The 22,941-nt window shown below is 44.6% G+C and overlaps 1 protein-coding gene across 6 annotated transcripts in view; it reads right to left on the bottom strand.

Annotated features, from left to right (window-relative positions):
- SPECC1 (sperm antigen with calponin homology and coiled-coil domains 1) overlaps positions 1 to 22,941 on the bottom strand; it is a 293,600-nt gene that overhangs the window by 164,534 nt on the left and 106,125 nt on the right. The window contains exon 1 of one of the 6 annotated variants that reach the window (XM_037810362.1): positions 7,077 to 7,266. The exons of the other annotated variants lie outside the window; for them this stretch is intronic. Coding sequence (XP_037666290.1) covers positions 7,077 to 7,116 — 40 coding nt within the window. The 5' untranslated portion in view covers positions 7,117 to 7,266. Of the gene's footprint in view, positions 1 to 7,076; positions 7,267 to 22,941 lie in introns of those variants that run through there. 6 annotated transcript variants of the gene reach the window in all.

Genomic DNA, 22,941 nt, shown 5'->3' with positions numbered 1-22,941 from the left:
GGGAGGAGGAGGGGACAGACGGCCGTGAGCTGCAGGCAGATGGAGGGACGGATCAGCAGCAGCAGCACCACTGGACGCCACAGCTGCAGAGAGCACAGCCTGCGACATCTGGGTTCCGAATGTCTGGCCTCCAAACTCGTGGAACAGTAAATTTGTGTTTAAATCAGACATCACCCGGTCTGTGGATCTCAGTTACAGCAGCCGTGGGTAACTGAGACAGATGGGGAAACACTTCCATAGTTTAAATGCCAAAGAAGTGCAAAATCTGATCAAGAGATGTGGCCGCCTGAAGGGGGGTTCTGATCGCCTATGAAGAGCTGCAGGAATTAAATAAAACACAACCAGAACCTTAAGGCACTTGAGCTGTGCAACCGGTTCCTTCTTTAAGTTCTGAAGTTGGTGCTATAAAGAGATTCCAGAGATTCTGATCCTACATGTCTATACCCAGGCAAACTCTCAATACATGGTGAGAGCAAGATATGGACATCCTCAGACAAAGGCTGAGAAATTCATCACACACAGCTCATCCCTGAAAATGCTCAAATCAAATGTGCTCAAGGAAATGCTCCGAGCAAAGCAAGGCGCTCAGCTAGGATTTGGAGTCGAGGGTAAGAATCCAGTCCTTGTTCCAGCCAGAGATCGCTGCTAGTTTAAAAACAACAACAACAAACAAACTCAGCAAATTGATGCTAGCAAGCCCAAAATGTGGAAGAAAACACACATAAACACCTTTTTCAAGATTTAGAATCAAACAGAGAAATATTTAAAAGAGTCAAACAAGTAATGATAGCATTTTTATGTACTAGGAACCATCTAAATTTTGGTATTATATCTTCAATATTCAAGAGACTCAGACCTATTTGTGCCACTGTGGTCTCTAGTTCTGTTTGGTTCCTTTTCCTAATTTCCACCTCTCTATTGATATTCTCTTTGTGTTCATCGGTCATTTTTCTAATTTCCTCTGGTTCTTTGTCCATATTTTCTTTTAGCTCTTTTCAGTGTTTTTAGGACCACTTTTAAAAGTCTTTGGTATGTCCCAGGCCTGATCCTCCTCACCGAGGGTTTCTAAACCTTAATCACCTTTGCCAGGGTCATTGCTTCTTGTTTCTTTGTATGTTTTATAACCTTTTGTTGAAACCTGGACATTTTGAAATTTAATGTAATGTGTTATCACTGAAATTTATTCTGAGGCACCTGTTCCTCAAGATTGTATCCAGCTAGTGTTATGACAGAGCCTTCCTTGAATGCCAGGAGCTAACAACAACAACAACAAAAGTAATAGTAAGAAAGAAAACAGAGAAAAAAAAGGAAGGGAAGGAAGGGAAGGGAGGGAGGAAGGGAGGGAGGGAGAGAGGAAGGAAGAGGGAGGGAGGAAAGGAAGGAAGAAAGGGGGGAGGGAGGGAGAAAAGGAAGGAAGGGGGAGGGAGGGAGGGAAGGAAGGAAGGGGGGAGAGATGGAAGGAAGGAAGGAAGGAAGAAAGGAAGGAAGGAAGGAAGGAAGGAAGGCAGGCAGGCAGGCAGGCTGGCCGGCCTTTCCTGGTCTTTGCAGATTGACCTGTGCAAGTGCTCTCTTTAGGGCCTATCCATACAATGAGTTTACAGAATAGCTCCAGGCCAAAGTGTAGGGACCTCCCTGGTCCTTTCTGCACATGCATCTTATCTTGGGCATGCGAGGATGTGGCCCTAGTAATCCCTCTGTTTACATGGATACCAATGTCCCCTCTTCCCTAGAAACATTTTCCTCTTGGTCCTGGGCACTGCACTGTGTGTCCTCCAGCCAGCAATTCCTTGTCCCAAGCAGCCATGCTCTCCCCCACGTTCTGTAGGAGAGCTGGAGGAGCCGCCTTCCACACCCAGGGTGAGTTCTGGGATGCTGAGTCCCTCAGGACTCCACTGGACAGATTTTGGGCAGTCTTGGACGTTTTCATTTAAAAAAACCTTAGAGGCCATATCCTGATCAAAATGGCAGAATCAGGACCAACGATCCACATTGGGAGCACGGACCGCTGTGTGTGGAGCCTGTGAGGGACGGGGAAAGGACTAGCCGGGGTGTAACCAGATCCTACTGCTTTTAAGTAGCCTTTTCCTTGATTCGGCACTTGCCCTGTTACTGCCGTCCCTTAACTGTTTTCTGGAGCTTTGAGAAAGATGCTTCTGCCAGTTCTTGCTGGTTGTTCAAAGCTTTTGGTGGGGGATGGAGCCCTGAAGGTCTCACTCCGCCATCTTGATCAGGGTGTGGCCTCTAAGGTTTTTTTAAATGAAAACGTCCAAGCATACAGCAATTCTGAAAGGTTTCTATAGTGAGCATCTGTATACCACCACTTACATTCCACCGTTGGCATTTTACTATACTAACAAGAGAAGATTTACAAAGTTTTCAATATGACTTGCAGAAATGGAGGAGCAGAGGAATGGAGTAGTGAAAACACATGAAATTCCTTAACTTTCAGAGTTGGGATTAAAAGATAGCCTTTAAAGCTAATAAATTAAGAAATAGTATACAAACATATTATATAGACGACCACCATTTCTTTGAAATGTATCGAAAATTAAGATGATAGGTGGACAGAGGAATGAATAGAAGGAGAAATCTATGAATAAAGTAAATGGAGCAAAATGTTAATTGTAGACTCAAGGTGGTGGGCATATAGCTCTTTGCCCTATCTTTCCACTTTTGTGATGTTTAACATATTCATAATAAAATATTGACAGAATTTTGGTTGAGAGGGGACGTCACATCTGGAAAGTGGGTGCCAGAGACTGCAAACGCTCACTGACATCCATGCTGGGCTCTGCTGGGCACTCGGCCAGAAGGCACTTCCAGTCCCTCGGCATCCAGGAGGGGGGTGCCTGGGTCTGTCCAGTGATGGGCACTGCTTCCAGGCCCAGCCCCTAAGACCTCCCGCAGGGTCCTCCAGGTGCTCTCTCTTTTCCCAACTGCCGACAGATCCAGGGCAACTTGCAAGTTCCATGCTGAAGGTGAATCGCCACCAGCTTGAGTCTCCCAACAACCCCCTGTAACTTCCCGGAGTGCCCCCCAACTCACGCCAGACTGTGATGTGAGAAAGAAATAATCTTTTCCTGTGTTCAGTGACTATTTGGGATTTATCTGTAAATACAGTTAGCATTAACTACAATACAGAGATGGGACCCCAGGGAGCCTGAAGAGAAGCTTTTACTTTCATTTCATACCATATGTGTTCATTTTTCAAACACACACATGCAAATTCAAAACAGACAGTGAGCAGGTATCAGCTAGTACTGAGAATGGGGAAAGCCTAAACTCGCCTTCTAAGACCTCCTTTAGCCTATCAGGTGCCTTTGTGTAAACTGTAACAGGGCAAGATTGCAAAAAGGCACCTCTCCTCTGGGTTGAGACAACTCCACATGGACCCACTCACCCCTTTACCCAGATGCCTTTAAACAGTATACAGACTGCATAACCATGCCCGGCCGCCCCTTCTGATGATGCAAGCACAGATAACCTGGTTGGAAATTGAAGGGCTGTTAGCTGAGACCTTCTAAGGACTAAGAGATGCAGTCACCTCCATGTTCATCTGATTCTAACTGCCCCATTCATGCAAGATTTCATGTCTTCCATTCCATTTCTCTTGTCCACCGTGTGATACCAGGATAAGTTACAACGTCCTGGCTCGAGGGTGCAGATACCATGGAAGAGGAAGGCCACCACGCTAGAAAGCAGCAGCAGTGGAGGGCCTGCCTTCTGTCTCTGGCACACCCGAGATGGCACAAGGAGCTTCCACCTGGCAGAGACACAAACAACCCCAGTCCTTTGACGCTTGTGGGACCCCATGGACCTGGTAGCAGCCAGCCATGGAGGTGGCCACGTGGAGCCCTCCGAGAAGGAGCCTGCCATTCAGCCGCAGCATCCGGCCGTTAGCACCATCCGGATCCGCCTCCATGAAGACGGGCCTTCCCAGGCAGCATCCAGTCAACGATGACTACAGCAGGGGACAGGGGCCCGGCCATTTCTGCTCAACCCAGGGACCCTCCAATGGGTAAGCTTTGCCTTGGAGCCCCCCTTCCCCTTCAGTTGGCCCAGACTGTCAGAGCCACATCGTTCTCTGAGGCTCCCCATGCCCAAACCAGCTGCCTCCCCCTTTTGCTTTGCAGCTGTCAGATCAGCATCTGGGTCTAAAGGCTTCCCCTGCCCAATTCTGCTATTCCTAGCCCTTCTACCTTCCTTGGGTGCTGCTCCCTAATAAACCTCTTGCCATCCTCATTCTATCCCGGCTGGCAGAGGACAGGACTCACGTGGAAGCTAGACGTGGGGGGAGCACCCTTGCCTCCTCCAGAAGACCTGTCTCCTCCTCGCCTTGGGGCTCCTGGCTCCGAGGGCCCACGGAAGCCCTTGTGTCCAGAGTCCGGCCCAATGTTTCCCAGCTGTGAGAGGAGGCAGCCACCTCTCCGGCCCCATCCTGATCCACGCCGGCTCCACACTCAGGCCAGCCGAGGCACCAGCGGCGAATGAGGGGCAGTGGACTCAGCCTGGGAAGACCGAGGATTTAATTACAGCACTGCCCACTGCAAGGAACAGGTTACCTGAACAAGCCACTTCACCTCTCAGAGCCTTGACGTCATCACTCAAGTAAAGGGGAAGGGAGGAGTGAACAAGACAATCCTTTCTGGTTTTAAAATTCCTTCATTCCCTGGAATGGCTTTCTAGGCATTCTGTGACCTGTCCCATCCTGCTTGTCCAGACTCATCTCCCACACAGAAAACAAACACTCCAGGCGCTCCAGACTTTTCCCCATGACCCAACGTGCAAAGCTGCCTGCAGCCGCATCTCTGCAGTGTCCACTAACACGCCACTCCTCCTGGAAGGGTGGGTGGAAGGGCTGGCTACACTGCCACCTCTTCCTCGGCTCTCCCTCCCTCCCGGGCACAGCTGACTGTCTGTCCCCTTACTGCTCCCCCGGCACCTGTCACCTCCCCCATCACTTCTGGGGGTCTATCCTTTGTACACGTCATGGAAGAGGGGCATTGCATCCTTTTGCTCTGAATACTTCCCAATACCTAAGAAATTGTAAGTACTTACTAATAAGTAGCTTGTATCCACAACGGAGTTAGTTTTTATACTCCACCATACTATTAGAATACTACTCATTGGAAAAGATTTTGATTTGTAATCTCAGACTTTCATAAACTTCCACTACATATACAGAAACATTACACAACTTCAGGTGATTCTGGAAGCTCTCGTTCCACAGAGGTCACGATGGGCATTTTGCACTGCTCTGCAGGCCCACCTCCAAAGCTGGTGCGACAGTGATGTCTGAGAATCAATGTCAGTGGTGTGACTGGCCATCCTGGTGACCATTTGACTAGTGGTCACGGTGTGATTCGCCATAAGCCTCGACAAGACCGGGGCACCGTTACCACGAGAGGTGTGGAGACAGACAGGACTGCAAGACGCAACGCTCAGACAGGGCTTAATATTTTCACTATTTCAAGCATAGCAAGAAGTATAGAAAAGTCACGATAAAGAAGCTCGGGAACACATTAATCTTCAGCAAAACTCTAATTTCCAGGATTCTGACACACCACTGAGGCACTCTGTAGCACTTCATCCCAATTAGGATTACATGACTCACACTTTCGGCCAACAGTATTCCAGCATTCAAAGTCTTTACAGACACGTCCTAATCACATACCTGTATCTTTACATGTGGCAAACCGGACTGAACTCCCATCTTGAAATTACATGTGCTCTCTGAAAACTACATTAACAATATCCTTTTCATTTCCTAAATATGAGTACTTTAAAAAGTGAGGTTGCTTAGAAATTGGAACAAAAGCATCCAAATGAGCTCTTAGAAGTGCTAACAAGGGTAACAGGCTTCTCACAATTTTAACACAAAGGAAGTAACACCTGGGTAGGCATGTTTTTAAAATGCTATATATCCTCTCCCTAATGGTTTATCGACAACGCATTTGGGACAAGGATATTCTGTCGTCTGTATTGGTTATGCTGCCAAAAGACTTCTGGATAAGCGCTGTGTTAAGTTAGTTATCCCAGTGTAGTCTATACAGTAACCTTACCCACCTCTAAAATTTTTCTGAGCCGTATTCCTGTGTGGCAAAGTCTTCCATCCTGGCTGCTGTACCAGGCCAATGTACCCCCAGTGTGAGAGGGAAACACCCCACACCTTCAGCTGGAAGGTCAGGGAGGAGCCGTGGACTGAGCTTCAGAAGACAGAGGTTTTAACTCCAGCCCTGTTTCTATTCGAGGGGTAAGTCGGTCACTGACAAGCCACTTCAACCTCGGAGCCTTGATTTCCTCATTCCAATTAATATTAAAAAGTACTGGCATGAAAAATGACCTAGAGACAATAGATCAGCTCTCCCCCCGTCTGCATGTACTGAATCCCGTGCCCCCCATGTGACAGCAGAGACGTCTGGCTCGTCTCTAAGACAGCCCCGCGCTGCTCAGCATGGGATCTGCGCCGCGGTCCTGGGTGGGACCACGCGGGAGAAGACCCGGGCCCGGCGGGCGCCCCACGCTCAGCTCAGCTCAGAGGAAAGGAAATCTGATAAACCGGAGAAGTGCGCTGGCATCCCAGGAAGAGGGCAGATTACTCGGGGCGGGAACCAGCCCCGCTCCAGCCCGAGCTCCGAGGATGAGTAAGGGCTCAGCTGACCGGCCGCCACCTCCCGGGGCCGCGGGCAGCCCGAGCCAGCACCCGACGGCCTGCGAGCGGACAGGGGCCGGGGGCGCCCGCAGTCGCCCCCCTGGCTGCGAACGCCCGGGAAGTGCGCGCCGGGGGTCCCCGCGGCTTCCCCAGCGCCCCGGGCGCACCCGGCAGGCGGCCCCAGGTGCGTGCTCGCGGCCGGCGGCGCTTCCTGGTGGCCCGGCAGGCGCAGGTAATCTCACCACCGCGCCAGCGCATTCCAGGGGCAGGACTCACACCCGGGAACCGCACCCCGCCGCGTGCCCGCTCGCCCGCGGGGACGGACGAACGGACGGACGGACGGACGCGGGGCCGAGGGCGGTGGGGGAAGGGCGCGGGCCGGGGAGGGGGAGGGGGCCGGGGCGACCCCGCCGACCGCACAGACCTGGCTCCGGGTCCTCGGGCCGCCCCGAGTGGTTGCCCATCGTCGCTGGACGCGGGCCGCGGCCCGGGCGGGGGCTGCAGGGGCTCCACTCCGGCCTGCAGGCGGCTGCCTCCCGCGGGGCCGCGCCGTCAAAGAAAGGGCCGCGCCGCCGCCCGCTCCCCGCCGCGGCCGCCGGCCGATCCTCGCCCGTGCGGGCCGCCCCGCCCCCTTATCTGCACGCCGGCCGCCGGCCCCGCCCCTTATCTGCATCAGACACGCCCCCTCATCTGCATGCGCCCGCCCCCGCCCACCTCAATTCCAGGCTACCGGCCCGCCCCGACCTCCCCGCCCACTCATCTACATGCGGCTCGCCCCGCCCACCTCACGCCACACCACCCGCCAGGCGCAGCGGTCCTGTCCGCTCGGCCCGCCCACCTCACCTAGGGGCCGCCGGCTCGCTCTCCCGTCGGCCCGCCCAGCCCGCCTCATCTGCATATCATTCTCGGGCGTGCAAAAGGCCCGCAGCCCTGGGAGGGATGCCCCGCCCCCGGCCGGCTTTTAGGCCTCTAAGGACAAACGCTGAGAAGTGCATCTGGACAACAGGGGCTGGAAAAAATCCACAGCAGGGAGACCGAAAGCAAGTGCCACGGGCAAGGCAAAATCCTGCGCATGAGAAATTAGATTTTCTACCAGGACAAGAAAGGTCTAGAGTTGGCATAGGACAGGCGCTTAATAAGTATTTTCTGGGTGGATGGATGGATGGATGGATGGAAGGAAGGAAGGAAGGACAGATGACAACGCTTGTGAAGAGGTAAAGAAAAATAAAGCGAGCAAAACATTGCCCCTTATCCAAGATGAATACTTCAGCTAATTATAAAAATGCATGCAAATCTTAAGCGGAAACACCTTTGCTGCTATCAGAAAGGACTGACTGACGGAAATTATCCTGAACGATTCCATAAGTTAGTCTCACAGTGAAAACACTGAGAACTAATTACATCTGGCAGTGAAAATATTTAGGACTAATACAATTATTAGTGGAATGACTGGTTATAACTCACCATCACTTTTAACACTATGCATTTTCAGTCATCTTACTTGACTATCCAGATCTTCAGACACAATTGATAACTGTCAACACCACACTTCCCTAGTTTTCTGCCCACTTCTGTGGCCACCTTTCTCAGACCCCTCAAAGTCATGGATTCTCCTGACCTTTTCTCTATCTACTCCCTTGCTCCCCTCAACCAGCTTGTGGTTTTTAAATACCATCAAGTATCTCCAGCGTGGTCCTGTCTTCTGAATTCCAGATGCATTTATCCATCTTTTTTTTATTAGCACAGTTGTAGGTTTACCAAAACATCATGTAGAAAGTCGAGTTCCCATATGCCATTCCCCTAAAGTTTTCCCTATGGTTAACATTTTGCATTAGTGTGCTACTTTTGTTACAACTGATGAAACAATATTATAATTATGCCATTAACTTCAGCTCACCGTTTATATTAGGGTTCTCTCTTTGTGTTATACAGTTCTATGGGGTTGTGTGTGTGTGTGTGTGTGTGTCTGTGTGTGTGTGTGCGACAACGTACTCAATCTAAAATTTCCCTCTCTATCCTTTTTCAAATGTAAATTCAGTGGTGTTAATTACATTCACAAAGTTGTGCCTTCCTCACCCTCATCCATTGCCAAAACTTTTCCATCACCCAAAACAGAAGCTCTGAACCAATTAAACATTAAACATTAACTCCCCATTCCTCTCCTCCACCCAGTGTGCAAATATCTCATTGAGTCCTTGCTTTCAATTCTTTGGGCTATATACCTAGAAGTGGGATTGCCAGGTATCGTGATAATTCTATTTGTAACTATTTTAGGATCACCAAACTGATTTCCAAAGTGGCTGCACCATTTTATATTCCCACCAACAATGTACAAGTATTCCTACTTCTCCACATACTCTCCAACACTCATTTTCTGCTTTTTTTTTTTTTAATAGCAGCTCTTCCAGTGGGTGTGTGATTGTATCTCATGGTGGTTTTGATTTGCATTTCCCTGAGGCTAACGTTGAGCATGTTTTGATGTATTTATCAGTCTTTTTGGAGAAATGTCAATCTTTTGCCCATTTTCTAAGTGGATTGCTTGTCTTTTTTTTTTTTTAGTTCAATTTTATTGAGATATATTCACATACCATACAGTCATCCTAAGTGTACAATCACCTGTTCAAAGTACCATCATATAGTTGTGCATTCATCACCGCAATCTATTTTTTGAACATTTTCCTTGTACCAGAAAAAGTAAAAGAATAAAAAATAAAAGTAAAAAAGAACACCCAAATTATCCCCCCCCCCACCCTGTGTTTCATTTGATTTTTGTCCCCATTTTTCTACTCATCTATCCATACACTGGATAAAGGGAGTGTGATCCACAAGGCTTTCACAATCACACTGTCATCCCTTGTAAGCTACATTGTTATACAATCATCTTCGAGAGTCAAGGCTACTGGGTTGCAGTTTGATAGTTTCAGGTATTTACTTCTAGCTATTCCAATACAGTAAAACCTAAAAAGGGTTATCTGTATAGTGCATAAGAATGCCCACCAGAATGACCTCTCCACTCTATTTGGAATCTCTCAGCCACTGAAACTTTATTTTGTTTCATTTCACATCCCCCTTTTGGTCAAGAAGATGTTATCAATCCCACAACGTCGGTCCAGATTGTGTTGCTTGTCTTTTTGTTGCAGAATTGCAGGGGTCCTTTATATATTCTGGGTATTAAACCCCTATCAGATACATAGTTTCTAAATATTTTCTCCCATTTTGTAGGGATTCTTTTTCCTTTCTTGATAAAGTCCTTTGATATACAAAAATCTTAAATTTTGATTAAGCTCCATTTACCTACTTTTTCATTTGTTCCTTGTTTTGGGTGTAAAGTCTAAGAAACCACTGCCTAACACAAGATCTTAAAGATGTTCCTTGCATTTTCTTCTAGGAGTTTTATAGTTTTAGCTCCTATATTTAGGTCTTTGATCCATTTTGAGTTGATTTTTGTACATGGTGTGATGTAAGAGTCCACCTTCATTATTTTGTAGCTGGACATCCAGTTTTCCCAAGACTGTTTGTTGAAGAGACTATTATTTCTCCACTAAGTGAACATAGCACTCAATTGGCCAAAGGTTGAGGGTTGGCCAAAGGTTGAGGGTTTATTTCTGAATTCTCAGTTGGACTCCATTGGTCTATATATCTGTCCTTGTGCCAGAACTGTCCTTGTACCATGCTGTTTTGATTACTGTGGTTTTGAAAGAAGTTTTAAGAATGGGAAGTGTGAGTCCTCCAACTCTGTTCTTTTTCAAGATGGCTTTTACTATTCAGGGCCCCTTGTTGTTGCATGTATGAGAACTTCATTCCTTTTTATGGCTGAATAATATTCCATTGTATGTATATACCACATTTTATTTATCCATTCATTGGTTGTTGGACACTTGGGTGGCTTCCATCTTTTGGAAATTGTGAATAATTCCACTATGCACATCGGTGTGCAAATATCTGTTCAAGCCCCTGCTTTCAATTCTTTGGGTCATATACCTAGAAGTAGGATTGCTGGATCATATGGTAGTTCTAGCCTTAGCTTTCTGAGGAACCGCCAAACTGTCTTCCACAGCAGCTGCACCATTTTACATTCTCACCAGCAGTGAATGACTGTTCCTATTTTGCTACAACCTCCCCAACACTTATTATTTCCTGTTTTTTTTTTTTTTTAATAGCCATTCTAATGGTATGAAATGGTATCTCATGGTTTTGATTTGCATTTCCCTCATGGCTAACAATGTTGAACACCTTTTCATGTGCTTTATAGTTGTTTGGATACCTTCTTTGGAGAGTTGTCTGTTTACATTTTTTTGACCCATTTTTTTAACTGGTTTGTCTTTCTGTTGCTTAGTTGAGGGATTTCTTTAAATATACTGGATATTAATCCTTTATCAGATATGTAATTTCCAAATATTTTCTCCCATTGTATCTATCTTTGAGGAACAAAAGATTTTAATTTTGATGAAGTCCCTTTTATCTATTTTTTCTTTTGTTGCTTGTGCTTTGTGTGTAAAGTCTAAGAAACCACTGCCTAACGCAAGGTCCTCAACATGCTGCCCTATGTTTTCTTCTAGGACTTTGATAGTTCTAGTATTATATTTAGGTCTTTGATCTATTTTGAGTTGATTTTTGTATATGGTATAAGGTAGGGGTCCTCCTTTTTTTTTTTTTTTTTTTTTTGCAAATGGAGATCCAGTTTTCCCAGCAGCATTTGTTGAAGACTATTCTTTCCCCATTGAGTAATCTTTGCCACCTTTTCAAAAATCAGTTGGCCATAAACATAAGGGTACATTTCTGAGCTCTCAGTCCTATCCCATTGGTCTATATGTCTGTCCTTGTGCCAGCACCATGCTGTTTTTATTACTGTAGCTTTGTAATAAGTTTTGAAATCAGGAAGCCTAAGTCCTCCAACGCTTTTCTTCTTTTTCACGACGGTTTTGGTTATTCGGGGCCACTTTCCCTTCCATATGAATTTGATGACTGGCTTTTCCATTTCTGCAAATGATTCCGTTTTAAGATTTTTATTGGAATTGCATTGGGTCTATAAATCGCTTTGGGTAGAATTGGCATCTTAACAATATTTAGTCTTCCAATCAATGAACATAGAACATCCTTCCACTTATTTAGGTTTTTTTTTTTTTTCATTTCTTTCAGCAATGTTTTAAGTCCTTTACATCCCTGATTAAATTTATTCCTAGATATCTGATTCTTTGACTTACTATTGTAAATGGAATTTTTTTCTTTATCTCCTTTTTGCATTGTTCATTACTAGTATATAGAAACACCACTGACTTTTGTGTGTTGATCTTGCAGCAAGCCACTTTGCTGAATTTGTTTATTAGCTCTAGTTGCTTTGCTGTGGACTATACAACTAACTTTTTGATACCTCCACTTAGATGTCTTAATAGGCAATTCCAATTTAACCTGAACAAAACTCCACTCTTGGTTTTCTTCTACACATTTATGTCTCCCACAGTCTCCTCCATCTCCAACTGTGGAAACTCCATTCTTCCAGCAACTTAAGCCCCAAACCTTGGCCCTGTTCTTTCTTTCACATTGACACCTGCTCCATCGTTATGCACCCAGCATTATATATCACACATGCCAGCACATCTTATCACTGCTCACCACCTCCTTTGCTATCCCTGGGTCAAAGCCACTGTCATCTCCTCCCAGGGTTACTTCAGTCGCCTCCTAACCAGTCCCCCTTCTTCTGCGTCCTCATTGTCTATTCTCCACACAATAGCCAGCCAGAATGACACTTCTAGAACCTAACTCAGACAGTGTTATACCTCTGCTAACAAGTCTTGTCTTGGTTTGCCTGAGCTGCTATTGCAAATACCCCACAATGGTTTGGCTTAAACAATGGGAATTCATTGGCTCAGAGTTTTGAGGCTAAAAGAAGTCCAAAATCAAGATATCAGCAAGGTTTCCTTTCTCCCCAGAGACTGGAGCATCCCCATGCTGGCTGCCAATGACCCTTGGGGTTCCATGGCATGGTGATGTCCTCTTGTTTTTCGCTTCTCTGACTTTCCAGTTCTCTTTATAAACCTCCAGTATCTGGGTTAAGACCCACCCTGCTTCCTTTGGGCTACACTGTATCTAAAAATAACATATTCCAAAGTCCTATTTGCAATGGGTTCACACCCATAGGAATTGGATTAACATTAAGAACATGTCTTTGTTGGGGCACATTAAGTCAACCTACCACAACTCTCCACTGGCTTTCTGTCTCACTCAGAGGAAAAGCCAAAGCCCTTTCAATGGTCTCCAAGGCCCGGAATGAGCTTCTCTTTCCCGTCCCCCACTCAGTGGCCTGCCTCCCTCTCTCATTGCTTCCACCCACACTGACTTCCGTGCCATTCCTCAAATAACTCAAGCGTGCTCCTACCCCAGGGCCTTTGCGCTCGTTCTTCCCCCGGCCTGAAACACTCACCGCAGATATCTACTTTATGTAGACCACATGGTTCACGCTCTCTTGCTTCCCAGGTCTCTACTTAAATGACACCATATTAAGAGGGGCTTCCTGATCACGCCACATTAAATAGCAAACTAGACCCTCAATACACACACCCTTGCTTGGTTGAACTCCTTAACACTTATCACCATTTAATATACTATACCTTTATTTGTTTTCTGATTTATTGTCTCCTCCACTAGACTGTAAGCTTTGTGAAAGCAGGGACTTTGATGGTTTGCTCTCACGAACAGACTTATAGGCTGTACCACATACAAATAAGTCCTTAATTATGTTCCTTTATCTATTTATTTATTTCATTTTTGTAGTTGTAGCCCGAAGTTGGTTTCTCCAACAAAACTAGTTCATCACAGACAGAAGTCATGGTTCTATTTCCCTAACCTATAAAACCTAGCACAACACTGAACACATAGAAGCAAATGTACTAAGGAAAATAAATTGCACAGGACAATTTTAGACCAGAAATGTCTAGGAGATCAAGTTCTACCCCCTTTTCTAAGGTGAACATCTCAGTCCAGAAAAGATGGTTGACATCCCAAAGTATTTATGGAATGACAGAAGATAAAGGCAGAGCTTGTTAATAATGAACACTGTAACAGTGAAAAACTTCAATTTACAGAACAGTCACATACTTACCCAAAGAGTTTTGTAAACTAATGAATCATCCTATTAATCCCATAAAATGCCAAGCAATTAATGTTTCCCTCCACAAAAAAAAGACAAGTTAAGTCAACAACCCAAGATTCCTCCAAGACCCCTACAGCTCTCTGAACTACTGTGTCTAAAATCCCTAGTCAAGTCTTGGGTATTTTATCTCCTTTACATTTTTCAGATCTAGGCTCTCTCTTCTATCTTTGCTGCCTCTTCTTTAATTCATAGCTTCCCTCATCTCTTACATCGATGACTGCACTGGTTTCTCAACATACCTGCTGCTTCCAGTTTGCTACTGCTCAAATAGACCTTCCACCCAATTTATCAAAACTGATCCAGAGGAGAACCTAAAATGGCGGCAAGGTGAGACAGGGCAAAAAAAACACCTCCATGAAAAATACTGGATAAAAACCAGAAGGTGACCCAGAATACCGGTTTCAGCGATGCATCAGCTGGACAAGGTCTGCTAGAACCACAGGGGCTGTACACTTGGTGAAACTGGGAGTCTGCATTCTGAAACGAGTGAGTAAGCCGGCTGAAAGTCCCGTGGCTGCGCTGCGGTGTGGGGAAGCCAGGGGTTGGCGTTTGGAGATGGACTGGTTCTTTCAAAAAAAAAAAAAAAAACGGAAAAACCCAGGAGCGGCTGCAGTTGCGACAGTGGGAAACGCACAGTGGAGCACGGCAGGAGCGGGCTCAGCCGGCCTCTCGGTGTCTGGCATGGAGGATAGCCCGCTGCAGAGTCCCCTCAGGGCCAGGGGAGCAGAGCGGAGAGCCAGGAGAAAGAAACCCCGCGGCTAGCAGCTGGCTCCCCGGTGGGCTGGAGACACTCCTGCCCGGGGCCGTGCCCACAGCCCAGAGCCACGCCAGCTGCCCCAGAGCTGGGAAGGAGGAACTGTGCGAGGAGAGGGAGAGGGTTGAGACGCCCCGTTCAGCCATCTTTGCATCAGGCTGGGAGCACCCCTCCACAGCCTCGCGGCCCGGGGCTCCCCTTGAGGGATGGCGCGCACTTGTGACGTAGCACGGCATTCCCTCAGCAGAGGTCCTGGAAGATCACAGCTGAGAAGGAGGGCCCACTCGGAAAACCCAGCGACGCTATGTCAATGCCGGTGGCTTGACAGAGAGGTCTGGGGCAGAACTGAAATGAAGGCTTAGACTCTCGCAGCAGCCTTGAATCTCCGGGAACCTGGGGGGGTTTGAATATTAAAGCTGCCCGTCCTCCCTAACCACCCAGACATACGCCCCACATTCAGGGCAGACGGCTCCAGCAACACACCCAAACTGAGTTCACCAACTGAACCCCACAAGAAATCATTTCCCCACACACCACAGAGACAGAGTTGAGGAGAACTGACTTGAGGGGAATAGGTGACTCACAGACGCCATCTGCTGGTTAGTTAGAGAAAGTGTATACCACCAACTTGTATTTCTGAAAAATTAAATTGGTATTTTTTTTTACAACTTGAAAGAACCCTATCATGCAAAGCAAATGCCAATAGGCCAAAAACAACAGGAAATCTTAATGCATATGACAAAACCAGACGATATGGAGAACCCGATCCCAAACACCCAAATCAAAATTTCAGAAGAGACACAGTACTTGGCACAATTAACCAAAGAACTACAATCGAGGAATGAAAACATGGCAAAGGATATAAAAGACATGAAGAAGACTATGGCACAGGATATAAGGGACATAAAGAAGACCCTAGAAGAGCATAAAGAAGACATTGCAAGAGAAAATAAAAAAATAGAAGATCGTATGGAAATAAAAGAAACTGTTGGCCAAATTAAAAAGCCTCTGGATACTCATAATACAAGATTAGAGGAAGCTGAACAACAACTCAGTGTCCTAGAAGTCCACAGAACAGAAAATGAAAGAACAAAAGAAAGAATGGAGAAAAAAATCAAAAAAATCAAAATGGATCTCAGGGATACGATAGATAAAATAAAATGTCCAAACTTAAGACTCATTGGTGTCCCAGAAGGGGAAGAGAAGGGTAAAGGTCTAGAAAGAGTATTCAAAGAAATTGTTGGGGAAAACTTCCCAAATCTTCTACACAATATAAATACACAAAGCATAAATGCCCAGCAAACTCCAAATAGAATAAATCCAAATAAACCCACTCTGAGACATATTCTGATCAGACTCTCAAATGCTGAAGAGAAGGAGCAAGTTCTGAAAGCAGCAAGAGAAAAGCAATTCACCACATAAAAAGGAAACAACATAAGATTAAGTTGTGACTACTCAGCAGCCACCATGGAGGCGAGAAGGCAGTGGCATGACATATTTAAAATTCTGAGAGAGAAAAATTTCCAACCAAGAATACTTTATCCAGCAAAACTCTCCTTCAAATTTGAGGAAGAGCTTAAATTTTTCACAAACAAATGCTGAGAAACTTTGCCAATAAAATACCCGCCCTACTTCAGATACTAAAGAGAGCCCTACCGAGAGAGAAACAAAGAAAGGAGAAAGAGATATAGAGAATTTTAACAGACATATATAGAACCTTACATCCAAAATCACCAGGACACTCATTTTTCTCTAGTGATCACAGATCTTTCTCCAGAATGGACCATATGCTGGGACATAAAACAAGCCTCAATAAATCAAAAAAAAAATTGAATATATTCAAAGCACATTCTCCGACCACAATGGAATACAAATAGAAGTCAATGATTTTTGAATTGTAACTCCACTATTTACTTCCTACATGATATAAAATACACAAACTCTAATGACAAATCAGTGGTTTTGAACTCAATGTAAAATATGTAATTTTTGACAAGAACTATATAAAGGTGGGGGAATGGAGGAGTATAGGAACATAGTTTATATGTCCTATTTAAGTTGGTATCAAAGAAAAACAAGATTGTTATGGATTTAAGAGGTTAATTTTAAGCCCCACAGTAAACACAAAGAAATTATCAGAGAATATGACCATAGAGATGAAAAGTAGAGTATGGGTTAAGAGAAATGGGGGAAGGGGCAATAGGGAGTTAAGAAATGAGTGTAGGGTTGCTGTTTGAGGTGAAGGGAAATTTCTAGTAATGGATGGTGGGAAAGAGATAGCATTACAACATTCTAAATGTGATTAATCCCACTAATGGAATGCTAGGGAGGGGGTGGAATGAGAATATTTAGGCTGTATATATGTTTCCACAATTGAGGAAAAAAAAAAAAAAAAAGACAGTCTAAATAGATGACAATTGAATGCCAAGGATGACCCTGGATGGGATCTGAAGATGGAGGAGAGGAGGCTCAAAGGGACACAGTTGAGACAGAAGGAAAAAAAAAAAAAGGAAACATAGAATGTAAGCTTTGTATCAATGTTGAATCTCTTGTACTTCTTAGCTGAGTTTAATGGAATTGCATAAAAGAATGTTCTTGTTCATGGAAACTGTATATGTGAATTATAGTGTTTGTTCAAGGATGTGTGCAGCTAGCTTTCCTATGTTCAAAAGACAGAGCAATAGATGATGGATGATAGGGAGGGAGGGAAAGAAATAGCGGTGTGACAGCATCTTAAAGTTGGTGGATTGGGGTATCAGGGGAGGGAGGTCAGGGTATGCTGGAGTTCTGTGTATGGGGTTTGTATTGTTTTTGCAACTGTTCCTATAATTTTGAATTTATTTCAAAATAAAATTAAAATTTAAATTAAAAAAAAAAAAAAAAAACTGATCCAACCCCACTGCACCTCTGCTTGGAAGTTTCCTGTGGCTCCCCCTCTACTGCATGGTACACAAAGGCCCTTTGTAATCTTCTCCCCGGCCCCCAACCCCTATTGTGACAGCCTCATCTGTCAGAATTGTGCCCTCACCTTTGTATTCCAGCAACACTGGGCCACTTGTGGTTCGCTGAACATGCCACATGCCCTATAGTCTCGGGTCTTCTCTGCAATGACATCTGCTACAGCCCTCTGCTTTGACCACTCTTACAGAACGGGGCTGCCTGGCGAATGCTTATTCATCTTTTAAATTCTTGCTCAGACGTCACCTCCTCTGGTGAGCCTGCTCATTCGAGATGGAATTAAATTCTCTGTCCTTCATGGTACTCGGTACCTTGTGAACACTTGTATTTTTCCATGTAACTACACTATTTTAATCATTCTTTATCCATCAGTGTCTTCTCTCTAAGTCTAAGAACTGCGTGAGTGGCAAGGATGCTTGCTTATTCATTCTGCATCCTTAATACCCAATATATGTGAAGTAAATAATACATTTAATTTACTATGTAATATATTTTTAAAATGCTAACTTCTCAAACAGAAAAACTGCGATGATTTTTTGAATAGCTGAAGGATCCTCTGCTATCCAGAGAAATCCTGAGTTACCGAAACGAGAAGAAAAAATATTATGAAAGTGTCATATGCCCAAATTTATCTGGAACTTTAAAAGTTAAATCAGACAAGAACTTGGTGTATTTATTCAGAAATTCACCTGGAGGAATAAATGCACTGGAAAATCTAAGAAAACTTGGAAAAGGAAGACTAAAGAGGAGAGCTGAGTTCTAAGAAATAAAAATGTGACACAAAACTACAGTAAGGAACCACAGGGTTATAAGAAAAGAGAATTCTTAAAACTAGAGTTAAAAGACTTCACCATAAAATGGCATTTCAAATTAATTGGAAAATAGTTACTTAATGATCTTCAGAACCTGGTTATCCCTTAAAGAAAAAAATTACGTGAGATCTGTAGCTCACTTTTTATGCCAAAATAAATTCCAATTCAATAAAAGATATAATTGTAAAATATGAAACTACAGAAGTCTGTGTTGGTTTGGAGCTGTAGGTACCCCCATAAAAACATGTTCTCAAGCCTAAACCATTCCTGCGGTGTGAACCCACTGTAAACAGGACCTTACGATGAGGTGACTTCAGTTAAGGGGTAGCCCACCTCAATCAGGATGGGTCTTAATCCTCTTACTGGAGTCCTTGATAAGCAGAGTGAAATTCACACACAGAGAGAGGAAGCCACTGGAAACGGGTGAAGGTCGACAGAACCCGGAAGAGAAGGCAGAGGCCAGGAGAGGCCACCGTGTGCATCGCCATGTGACAGAGGAGCCTGGGCTCAGGGATCACCCTGGTAATGCCTTGATTTGGACTTTCTCTTAGCTAATAAATTTCCATTGTCTAAACCTACCTATAGCATGGTATTTGCTTGAGACTTCAACAAAGTCCTTAAAAGAAACATGGATGAATATTTTTATAGTATTAAAGGGAAGAAAGGTTTTCTTTATCGTCCAACTTTTCATCTTGAACATTTTCAAATGCATAGAAAACTGTGGCGAGAACAGTACAATGAACACCACTGTATACCCATCACTACATTTACCAATTGTTAACATTTTACCACATTTCCTTTTTATCTCCATCCTTCTTTCCCCCTTTCCTTTTTGCTTAACCATTTGAAGCTATACTGCAAACATCAAGATTTCCTAAGACATTCTCCATCAATACCTTTATCACACCTAAGGAAATTAATAATATTTTCAAATTATCATGTAATATACCATCCATATTCAGATTTCCCCAATTGTCTCCAAAATGCCTATTATAGACCTTAAAAAAAAAAAACAAACCTCCAGGACCTATCAATGCTAAATACTGTTTGGGGAGACATATTTTCCTGGAACTTCTCCATCAAGGAGAGTTTAGATGCCTATAGGGGTTATCTGACAAAACCATTTTAAACAGAAGTAGAGAAACTGAACACACATATGGTAATTGGTCCAAAGGGCATGACCTCACAATTGTAGGCATTAGATATCACTGTAAACAAGTCTTTTAAAGATACCTTTTAAAAGCACCACAGTGAGACAATGATGTACATAACCTACTCTCAAATGTTTAGTCCCCAAAAGACCAAGCCTAAACTGAAGGTAGGGATAGAAGACAGTTCCTAATTTTTACTGAACATGCAAGTGCCCAGCATTTTTTAATAAGATGACATCAAACTTCAATTAAAACTTTTTAATTATGAAACACTTAAATATAGACAAAAGTAGAGACAAATATTACAATGATCCTCTATTACACATGAACTCAGCTTCAACAGTTAAACCACTCATGGCAATCTTGTTCCATTTACCACCAATTAGCCAATTAGCTAATTGGATTGTTTTATTTTACAAGGTAGCACATTTCCTCCTTGCTAAAGGTCAACTGAATAAGATGCAACCTAATCTAGTTGCTATCCTTTTTCTCCTCTTACAAGTAAGGAACTGAGGCTCAGAGAGTTTAAGGTATCTTGCCTAAGGTCATACAGATGACAAGTACGGAGCTGGCATTTAATTAAGGTTTGTTGCCTCCAAAGCACTTGCTTTTTCTACACTATATCATTTTGCCTCCAATAGAAGCTGGGCGTAAAATCTCCCAAGCCAAGCAGCTACTTTGGAATCCAGAGAAAGCAAATAGTTTACTGCAATAAATAACTATATACTGTGGAATATCCTTAAGGGAGAAAATCTTGAGCACATTTTTATCCCCAACAGGCCTTAACTTAAATTTGAACAGCATTGCTACAATCTAAATGAAAGACAACTGATAGGTAATGATTAGCACCACAATCTCATGCACAAAAATTCCCATTTTCTATATTTGTCCCATTAAGTGACTGTTCGGGCCACACCCTGAGCCTATGAGAGCTCTATTATCTGTCCACTGCCTTCCCTCGGAGCTTAGTACAAACAATAAAAAAATTATCACTGATGAACCTTGAAAACATTATGCTAAGTGAAATAAGCCAGACACAAAAGCACAGATACTATATGATTCCACTTATCTAGAGTAAGCAATTGAACTTACCAGGAGATAAAGGAATGGGGGAACCAGGAGTTGTTACTTGGTGGGTACAAAGTGTTTGGAAATTTTGAAATAGAACAAAAAATAAATGAAGTTCAGATATAAGCTACAATGTGGATAAACCTTGAAAACATGCTAAGTGAAACAAACCAGACACAAAAGGACAAACATTGCATGATTCCACTGATAGGAAATATCTAGAATAAGCAAGTTCATAGAGTCCAAAGTAGATGAGAGGTTGCCAGGGGCCGGGAGATGGGGCAATAACATTGGGAATGTAATCAAGGTCACTGAACTGTACAATAAAAATGGTTTAAAAGGCAAATTTTATGTTTATGCATATGTTGCCACAATAAAAATTAATAATTTTTTTTAAAAATCATCATTGGCCTTCGAGATCCTGAAGCTCAATTTATATGTGAAGGAAAAGCCTAGAATGAACGCCTACCTGTGAATTTTGGGTAATCCAGGTTTCCCTGGGTCACAGAAGTCTCAGGGCACAGATGGGATCACGTTGAGAGTATTAAACGGTATTTTTCTGGCTCTAGAAATTACTACTGTCACTTGGCCTTCATCCCCGCTGCACAGCGGCCCCGTTATTTCCAGGGGCGGCAACTTTTCTCAAGGCAAGTCCTCTCGGTGACCCTATAACATGTGTCCTTTATGTAGTCTCTTCTACCGACGCCCCCAGGAAGCCCAAGTGCAGCAGCCTGGGTCCTGCCTCCCATCCCACTGCCCGGGGAGCCCCTCCACTGCCACCGCTCCCCCTCGCCCTGTCCCCGACACTAGGGCCGCCTTACGCCGAGCCTGCCCTCCACCCAGAGCTGCTGATGTGGACACTCTCCGCGTCCTGGTGGGCAGGCGTCCTCTCTAGGGTGCTCAGACTTGATTTCCCACTTACCCAGAGCTGCCTCCCTCCCCCCCACTTGAGAACTGTACCAAACATTTGTCTTTATAGCCGCACGAATGCAGATACATCTGCAAAGAGCACCGCCACCAGTTTAACACTGACTGCTTCTGAGAAGTGGTGTTTTCAATGATGCTATAAATTTCTCTTTTGCACTTTTCTACATTATATTGATTTTTTAAGATATCAAGCATGAATAATTTTAATCAGAATGTCATTTTCATGATCAAAAATGATAATCACGTGGCTTTATGCTGAACATAACAGAAGATAAGACTTTCTGTGCTTAGGGGCTTAGTATCTGTTTTGTACACGACATTGTACAAGTTTTCCAGATTCTAAAAGAGGTAAAAGGGTTCAAATTTCTTAATAAACCATAGGCCAACTTGCTAAACTAGGCTCATACCACAAAGACACCAAGAGAAACGGACATGCAGAGAAAGCATGAAAGAGAAGGTAAGAAAGCTAAATAACTGAATCAGAAGAAGTTCCCCAGGCAAAAAGCCTGCACATTGGTCTAGAAAACAGTCCAATTATCAAAAGGTGGCAGGAAAAGCCAAGAGAGGATCTATAGGGACAAGAAAGCAGATTAGCGGTTGCCTGGAGCTGGGGGTGGGAACAGGGCTTTTTCTGGGTTGGTGGAAATGTTCCAAAACTCAGCTGCCAGGATGGCTTTACAAGAGCAACTTTACTAAAAGCCACTGGACTGCCCACTCTCACTGGGTGGATTTTATGGTAGGTAAATTATACCTCAATAAAGCTGTTACAGGAAAAAAGTCAAGGGAAGTAAAAAGATGAGCCTTCAAGACACCGTGGTATTATTTCCAAACCAAAAAGAGCCCAAATCCTCGTGAATCAGTTTGCATGGAGGAAGCTTGGGGTGCCTGGCAGCTGGGAGAAAGGCTAGAAAGCCACAGCTTTGAAGAAGAGGTGAGAAGGGGAGAAACCAAGCACCAGGACACTCTGGAGGTGCTGCTTACCGAACGTGCTGCCAGCAGGGACAGTGACGAGGTTCAGTTCAAAGGGACAGAGAAAATTATTAGGCAGGAAAGGGAAATGGTTTTGGGCAGGAGATGACGGGCATCTTCACAGAAATAAGAATACAGTGCTACGCTAGTTTTTAAAAGCGGGCAGAAGCGCATTCTGTTTAGGGAGATCAAGCAAGGCCCTATGCCAATCCTTTCGTGGCAAGCAGCATTTGCAAGACCGTCCCGAATGGCAGGAGGAGGGAGGCAGTGGGGGCGGGCGGTGCTGGGCCCCAACATGTGTATCCTTGGCAGGCAGCCCCCGCAGCCGGGGCCCGGCTCTGTCCACCAGAGGAAACAAAGGCTGCACTGTGGACAGGCCTGGGTGTGTGCGGAGCCAGCGCCCCGTGGTGCAGGACCGGAGCTCACGGTTCAGACAGGAAGTGAGATGAGGTTGCGGTGGAACCACACTGGGAAACCCCTGCAGGCCGGGCAGGAGGTCC

This window comes from Choloepus didactylus, chromosome 18 (assembly GCF_015220235.1).
Source record: "Choloepus didactylus isolate mChoDid1 chromosome 18, mChoDid1.pri, whole genome shotgun sequence".
Taxonomy (NCBI): Eukaryota; Metazoa; Chordata; class Mammalia; order Pilosa; family Megalonychidae; genus Choloepus; species Choloepus didactylus.
This window is presented reverse-complemented; position numbering and strand designations above follow the sequence as displayed.